Source organism: Dipodomys ordii, unplaced genomic scaffold (genome assembly GCF_000151885.1).
Source record: "Dipodomys ordii isolate 6190 unplaced genomic scaffold, Dord_2.0 Scaffold66, whole genome shotgun sequence".
NCBI classification, from domain to species: Eukaryota; Metazoa; Chordata; class Mammalia; order Rodentia; family Heteromyidae; genus Dipodomys; species Dipodomys ordii.
In genome coordinates, this window is record NW_012267282.1 from 5,192,585 (window position 1) to 5,201,221 (window position 8,637).

The following is an 8,637-nucleotide window of genomic DNA, read 5'->3' on the forward strand; positions in this document are numbered from 1 at the left end:
TCCGGCTTTTTTCTTTTTGCTTATGTGGTGCTGAGGAATCGAACCCAGGGTCTCAGGCATGCAAGGCAAGCGCTCTACCACTGAGCCACCTTCCCTGCCCCAAGATCTCAGCCTCCTAAGCAGCTAGGATTGTAGGCATGAGCCACTGGTGCCCAACAAAAAATAAATAAATAAATACATGAAAATAAAATTAATTGTTTCTGTAAAGGTGATGTACAGAGGGGTTACAGTTGTTTAATTCAGGTAATGAGTATATTTGTTTTTGAAAAGTGTCACCTCTTTCCTCATTTTCTCCTGATCCCACTATCTTATTCTTATATATGATAAGCATACATGCTCATAGGAATGAGTTAAGTAAAACCCCACTGGAGGACTGAGGAGTCTAATTAGGAAATGAAATGGCGTGGACAGTATCAAAAAGTGTCTACAACAACACACAGACACTTTCAAAAACTAAAACAAGGACTCTAGGCATTCACACACAAACAGACTTTAGGAGGATATCCTTAGGGGAGAGAAGCAAAAGTGTAACTTCTCTGAACATTTAAAATACATTTATTAACATGGAAACATGTTTTATTTGTTATTGTTCTTTTTCCTTATTGGTCATGAAGCTTGAACTCAGGAGCTGGGTGCTGTCCCTGAGCTTCTTTGCTCAAGGTTAGTACACAACCACTTTCAGTCATAGCCCAACTTCCAGTTTTTCTGGCGGTTAATTAGAGATAAGTCTCATGGACATTTGTGCCCAGGCTGGCTTTGAATGGCAATCCTCAGATATCAGCCTCCTATGTGTACTAGGATTATAGGCGTGAGCCACCAGTGCAACATGTTTTTTTTTGTTTTGTTTTTACTGTTGTTGGTCGTGGTGATGGTGTTTTTGATTTTTTTTTTTTTAGGGGGAATATAGAAAGCGAGGAAGGAAGGGTGAGTAAATACAATCATACTATTCAGTATGTACTATGTGGAAAATGACCTATGTAACTTATAGGCAGGAATGGGTGGGGGAAACTAGGGGAAAGCAAAGGAATGGGTGTCATTGTCCACAAAAAGAAATGTATGTATTCATTACCTGACATCCAATCGTAACCCCTCTGGTACAATACCTTAAAATATAACACCTTAAAAATAACAACAAAACAACTAAACCTAAAACATCATCTATTTACCAGTGGTTCTGGCTGTTAATTCTACTGATTTCCAATCTGACCTGTCAAGCATCCTTAACACTCCAAGAAATGTATCTTTTTTTTTGGTCCGGTTGTGGGGCCTGAACTCTGGGCCTAGGCGCTGTCCCTCAGCTCTTCAGCTCAAGTCTAGTGCTCTATCACTTGAGCAACAGCGCCACTTCCGGCTTTTTTCTTTTTGCTTATGTGGTGCTGAGGAATCGAACCCAGGGCCTCAGGCATGCAAGGCAAGTGCTCTACCACTGGGCCATCTTCCCAGCCCTCCAAGAAATGTTAAAAAGAAAATTCCTTCTACTATCACAATTTTTTTTTTTTAAGGATATTTTTGTGCCAGCACTGGGGCTTGAACTCAGCTCAAGGCCTGGGTGCTTTTTTGCTCAAGGCTGGTGTTCTACCACTTGAGCCACACTTGGCTTCTAGCTTTCTGCTGGTTAACTCAGATTTGTCTGCTCTCAAGGACTGGTCTGGAACTGTGAACCTCAGAGCTTAGCCTTCTTGAATAGCTAAGACTGCAGACATGAGCCACCATGCCTGCCCAGAAAGGATTTTATTTTTCTAAATGTGTCAAAGAGCACCTTGTGAAAGAAGGAGTGATGGCAAATAATGTGATGGTATCAACTCCAAGTCTGGAAACTACTGCCTCACTGCACTAGAGATCATTGGATGAGAAAACTAGCCCATGGACCCATACCTACTCAGCTGCATGGAAAGTCACGGGTACGACCTATAACTGTACTTCCACGAATTGGGAGATATAGTTACAGCAACAGTCCCTTAGAAGATCTGTATGTCAAGAGCCTTAGGTGCAAAATGTCAATCACACATAGCTAATATCATACAGTTTATAAACAGTTTCTGTGGTAAAGAGATTTTTAAGATCTTAACTTTTACCTGTGCACTAAACTTTATCAGCACCATATATTGATTTGGAGTAGAGTCTCTGATGATTTTCATTTGTTCAATTACTTCATTAAATGGGGCGACAAACTTCATAAGGTCATGACTGGTCATTGTAGCAGGGACTGTGAGAATACACAGCATGGCACTGCGCCTCACATCTTCTTTTAAGGAGGTCATCTTACTAATGAGACAATAATTAGACTGTCTTCAATAGATGAGGCGTGGTTAGTTCAGATAACACTAATCAGACAACTCTTATGCCCAATAACAGGAAAAAAAAACTTGTCATATCGCACAAATCAACTTGAACAGCTTAAACTAGATGAGTGAATGTAAAATCCCTTACATATACCTGCATTAGATTTTAAGGCAAACTTTGAAATATTCCATATTATACATCCCCACAAGAATTTTCTGTCTTTAGTTAAAGGCTCGTTGGGGTAATGAATTTGCACGAGCAAATTCACAATTTTTTTCCTCTTTTTTGTCGGTCATGAGGCTTGAACTCTGGGCCTGGGCGCAGTCCCTCAGCTCTTCAGCTCAAGGCTAGCGCTCTACCACTTGGGCCACAGCGCCACTTCTGGCTTTTTCTGTTTATGTGGTGCTGAAGAATAAAACTCAGGGCCTCGTGCATACGAAGCAAGCGCTCTGCCACTGAGCCACCTTCCTAGCCCTTCTCTTAATTTTTGAATCATAATCTCTTGTTGGGTAAGTTAGAAATACAACTCTAGCTAGTGACATCTCTTAAAAGGTCTAGAAGCAAAGAGACTCTAAATCTAAATCTGTAAGACAATGCTAAACCTTGAGGATATGACTAAAGGTAACAGCAACCTTTACTGGGTTAGAACAGATTAGACACACCTCCACGAGGCAACTTGCTTTTGAAATACTGCAAGCTCACTTGAGAGCTATGAGCCAAAATGGCTGAATAGTCACTGTTTTCCCAGGAGGGACCTGGCAAACAGACAAGGACAAGGATAGCCTTTGAACATCAGCTACCAATTATCCAAGGAGCTGATAGCCTAGCTTGCAGAATACCTAGCCAAATGCTTCCTTTCCTTGGATGTTCAGAAAAGGATAAAAATAAACAATCAAAATACAACTAGTTAACTGACCTCCCTTATTTTAGTGAAGATTTGGTGGAACCTGAGACTACAATGATGCTGTGGATCATTTCCTTTCCTTGCTTTATCATTCGTCCCTTCAATTCACTAATTATTGCCATGCCTACCTGCTTAGAGAACATTTCCTAGGCATTATCTTAAGTACATCTACATGTTTCTTCTATAAGGGAAAGGTTTGACACATTCACAAGATCAAGGAAATGTAAAACATCTAAGAATTCCGTAATACACAATCCATGAAAGTACTCTCTCTCTGAAACTCCAACTACCCATCCTTGTCCCCGTCCCCGGCTCCCTGCCCACCCCCCACCCCACCCCCAACCAACAAGACCAAGAGAGTTTCTCTGCCCAAATGCAAAACACAAACAACACAGACCAACCCAGAAGGAGAAAAAGGTTTTCTTACTTCGTCTTGTATAGGTGCATAATACCATGAACTATTTCAACGGAAGGATTTCCACTGAAGAATGAAATCTGGTCTGGAAGCTGTTTGGATGGAGAATCAGGAGCTGTATTTAAGCATTCTTTACTTTGATCTCGGCTTCTCTGTGCAGTTGGGGATACGTCTGAAGACTTTTCTTCCATTGTATCTTTTAGCTCATCTTTCACAAATCAAAAATCAACAGATTACAAATAGCTGGAAACATACTGAAGGACTTTAATTAGGTTAAGAGTTCAAGTCAGAACAAAGTATGGGAAAACTGTAACATGCCACATCAAAAACAATATTCAAAGAACAGCCATGTTGGTGGTATCCCAACTTTAAAGTTTTCTTTATCCCATATCCCATATCCAGGTCAGCTCTTACATCCAGCAGTGCTACAATACAGGCAGGCATCTTCCATCACATTTCCTAAGTGGGACAGGGCTATTAAAGTCCAGACCTACAAGCTCTGCCCACACACCTGCTCAAGACGCAGCACATTCCCTCCACCTCAGCTGGAATGAGCTGGCAGAAGATGTACTTCATGATCTGCTGGACTTAAGTGGAAAGAAGTTCTCTCCCACCAGCTAGAGCAGCAAATCCAGTGTGGTACGACTAATCAATTTTTCTTTTTCCTGGGTTTGGGCTTGAACTCTGGGCCTGGGTGTTGTCCCTGGGCTCATTTTTCCCAAGACTAGCATCCTACCACTTAAGCCACTGTGCCACTTCTGGATTTTTCTGTGATTAATTGAAGATAAGAGTCTCACAAGCTGATTTCAAACCATGATTCTCAAATCTTAGCTTCCTCAGTAAGCTAGAATTACAGGCATGAGCCAGCAGCACCTCGCCTACTGATCCATTTCTATTTCATTTTATTGATAGATTGATTGAGCTGGTACCAGGAGTTTAACTCAAGGGCTTGAGCACCCACTTTAGTAAAAAGGCCTTTTCACTCATGGCTGGTACTCTACCACTTGAACTATACCACGAATCTAGCTTTCTTGCTAACTTGAGAGAGTCTCTCAGACTTTTCTGTGTAGGCTGGCTTAGAAACTTGATTTCAGCCACTTGAACAGTTAGGATTACAGGTGTGACAATGAGTGGTCAGGTCATCTTAATTTTTGAGACAGTGTCTTGCCATAGCCAGGGCTGGCTTTGAACTCCTAGGCTCAGCCTCCCAAGTAATTGGGTCTACAGGCTTGAGTCACCATGCCTGGCTTTAAGTTTAATAACCTAACATAAAGAACACAGGTAGAGAAAGGTAAAAGAATGCTAGAGGTCAACATCTTGGCCTTACCAAGTATGTATAAAACATTTCACAGCTGGGCGCTGGTGGCTCACGCCTGTAATCCTAGCTACTCAGGAGGCTGAGATCTGAGGATCACAGTTCAAAGCCAGCATGGGCAGGAAAGACTGTGAGACACCTATCTCCAATAAACCACCAGAAAACCGGAAGTGGCACTGTAGCTCAAGTGGTAGAGCACTTACCTTGAACTTAAGAGCTGAGGGACAGGGCCCAGGCCCAGAGTTCAAGCCCCACGACCGACAAAAAAAAAAACATTTCACAAGCCGGGCTCCAGTGGCTCACGCCTGTAATACTAGCTACTCAGGAGGCTGAGATCTGAGGATTGCAGTTCAAAGCCAGCCCAGGCAGGAAAGTCTGTGAAGCTCTTATCTCCAATAAAGCACCAGAAAACCAGAAGTAGTGCTATGGCTCAAGTGGTAGAGCACTAGCCTTGAGCTGAAGAGTGGAGGGACAGTGCCCAGACCCAGAGTTCAAACCCCACAACCAACAAAAAAACAAAAAACGAAAAACAACAACAAAAACAAAATAAAGTCACATTGGGCTGGGAAGGTGGTTCAGTGGTAGAGTGCTTACTTTGCATGCCTGAGGCCCTGGGTTTGATTCCTCAGCACCACATAAACAAAAAGAAAAAAGCTGGAAGTGGCACTGTGGCTCAAGTGGTAGAGTGCTAGCCTTGAGCTGAAGAGCTGAGAGACAGCGCCCAGGACCAGAGTTCAGGCCCCACGACCGGACCAAAAAAAACCCCAAAAAACAAAATAAAGTCACATTACAACAAAGAATCCAGGGTTTTCCACGGCATACCTGGGTTTGCCTTCATGGTTTCAATGATCACATCTGTCATTTCCCGACGGCCAAGGTGCTGATGAATGATAGCTGCTTTCTCCCCGGGTGACTTCCCTTCTAAACAAGCTACAGCTGAAGCCAATGTCTTCTTTTTGATCTCTTCATCAGACATTTCCCCAGCTAAAGAACACATGAATCATTAATACCGATAATAAAACAAGTTCCTCTCCATTTTCAATTTACCTGTAGATGCGTTTCCTTTTTCTCTCTAATGGTCCCTTCACCCTCATAAATGATACACCTCTGGGACTTTCAAAGTACCCTCAACAATCAACAGTCAGTACAATAAACTGAGAAATGCAGGCTGTTAAATCATATGCTTTCACATTAATCAGGCTGAAGCTTGCCTGAAAAATGAAATTCCTGAGTTCAAACTCCAATATGACCAAAAGAATCTAAAAGTTTTCTACAGTGGCCAGGAGCTAGTGGCTCACGCCTATAATCCCAGATACTCGGAAGGCTGAGATCTGAGGATCACAGTTCAAAGCCAGCCTGGGCAGGCAAGTCCGTGAGATTCTGATCTCCAATCCACCACCAGAGAACTGGAAGTGGTGCTGTGGCTCAAGTGGCAGAGCGCTAGTCTTGAGCTGAAGAGCTAAGGCACAGTGCCCAGGCCCAGAGTTCAAGTTCCATGACTGACAAAAAAAAAAAAAAGTTTCTACAGTGATTATGAGTAAACTAACATATGGGTAATACCTGAGAAACTGAGACCCTGGTGTGAAATCTAAGCTTAAGGTAGTTTGTTCATTAATAGAAACCCTTTACAAGTCATAGTCCTAAACATCCTGGATACTGGTGGCTCAACACCTGTAAAGCTAGTCTGAGATCTGATCACAGTTCAAAGCCAGCCAGGCCAGGCAAGTTCTCATGAGACTCTATTTTTTTTTGGTGGAGGTGGGGGTGGGTGTCAGTCCTGAGGCTTGACTCAGGGCCTAGGCTCTGTATCTGAGCTTCTTTTGCTCAAGGCTAGCACTCTACCACTTGAGCCACAATGCCATTTCTGGCTTTTTTTCTGTGTATGTGATATTGATGTACTAATAGAATATACTGATACTAATAGAACCCAGGGCTTCATGCATGCTAGGCAAACACTGTACCACTAAGCACATTCTCAGCCCTCCCCCCCCAATAAACCACTCAAAAACCAGAAGTGAGTGCCCTGTTCAATGGCCATGAACACCACCACAAACAACAAAAATCCTGGGTTATCTTCACTCTATGAATCAAACTATGAGAATCTATGCTTTGTTTAAAATTAATGGAACACATAAAACGAAAAAGGAATCCAGATGTGACTAAAATACCCTTCATATCATAACAGCTGTCAGAATACAGACCAGCTTGTGTCTTCCAGATACCACTAGAATTTGTTGCATGATTCTATAACTGACCCATGTAGATGTCAATTTAGTTTACTTTCAAAACTGAGGGGAACTTTGGAACCCTTGAAAGATGCTCATAAACCTCACTGAACTCATACTCAGTGGTGACCAGCCTAGGCAACATAGTGCCAAACCCATAAGAAAATCATGTTTAGCTGGGCACCAGTGGCTCACGCCTGTCATCCTAGCTACTCAGGAGGCTGAGATCTGAGGATCATGGTTCAAAGCCAGCTGGGGCAGCAAAGTCCATGAGACTCTTATCTCCAATAAACCACTAGAAAACCGGAAGTGGTGCTATAGCTCAAGTGGTAGAGTGCTCATCTTGAGCTTAAGAGCACAGGGGGACAGCGCTCAAGCCCAGAGTTCAAGCCTCACGACTGACACACACAAAAAAGGAAAAAACAAAAAGAAAATCATGTTTAGCCTTAATTTGCAGCTCCAAAGTACACATACTTAAAGAAGCGTCCATAACAGCACCCATTCCCCACCCCAGCCACTCTGATCTCGTTAAGTTTCCTCGACGCTTTCTCCTTTCTTTCACAACACTTCAGCACAGTGCAACCTTACCCTTACTCTGTACTTAATTCACCTGCCTCCCCATTGAACTGCTGGTCCAGCAAAGCAGAGACCATGTCAAATTCTATACACAAGGAAAGCTCCAGCAGGTGTGGTGCAGCCCATAAATATCTCTTGAATTAGTTATTCCTTGGTAATTTCAGAGGGACCAAGGAAAAGAAAATGAGCCCTTTCCTTGCTGAGAAGTTGCCTGGCTGGTGTTGCTCAGACCCAAGCCAGCTGAGTCAGAATCCCAGTTTTCACCAAACCTACCAGCTCTCTGGGGCAAATAGCTTCTTGCCTAGGCCTGGGTTTCCCGAAGTATACAAGACACTCCCCTATCCATCTCCCACCCAAGATGCTGCAGCGATCTTTAAAGATAATGCACTGTCGGGGGTGGAGAGCAGTTGCTCGTGCCTTGTAATCTTAGCTACTCAGGAGGCAGGGTCGGAAGACAGCGGTTCCAAGCCAGCCTTGCTGGGCAGACAAATCTCAGAGACAAGAGTCCCAGGAACTTAACTACCAGAGCAGGCATGGACTCGCGATCCCTGGATCTCAGCCTCCTGGGTAACTAGGATGACAAAGGCTCATCTTCAATTAACCACCCAGAAGGCCGGAAATAGAGCTGTGGCTCAAGTGGTAGAACGCCAGCCTTGAGTGGAAAAGCTCAAGGACGGCGCCTAGGCCCTGAGTTCAAATCCCAGACTGGCACACATACACACACACACACACACACACAAAAGAAAGAAAAAAGCTACTGCCCCACGGAGGTCGGCGCGGGGTAGAGGCGGCGCGTGATGCCCGCGACTGCTATTACGATTATTGTTCTGGGACGCCCGGACGTGTGCCGGTGCGAAGGCGGGCAGGGACGGGGGCGACGCCGTCGGCGCGGTCCGCCCCACAGCCCGACCCTCACGCG

The 8,637-nt window shown here is 43.9% G+C and overlaps 1 protein-coding gene across 2 annotated transcripts in view; it reads right to left on the bottom strand.

The window, feature by feature from the left end:
• Positions 1–5,896, bottom strand: part of Brap (BRCA1 associated protein) — a 29,008-nt gene extending 23,112 nt beyond the window's left edge. The window contains exons 1-3 of one of the 2 annotated variants that reach the window (XM_013023181.1): positions 5,740–5,896; positions 3,615–3,810; positions 2,076–2,265 (exon numbers count right to left, since the gene is read on the bottom strand). In XM_013023181.1, the coding sequence (XP_012878635.1) occupies positions 2,076–2,265; positions 3,615–3,810; positions 5,740–5,893 (540 nt within the window). In that variant the 5' untranslated portion in view covers positions 5,894–5,896. The remainder of the gene's footprint in view (positions 1–2,075; positions 2,266–3,614; positions 3,811–5,739) is intronic. The other variant, XM_013023182.1, reaches the window with a different exon arrangement.
• Positions 5,897–8,637: the final 2,741 nt, after the last annotated feature.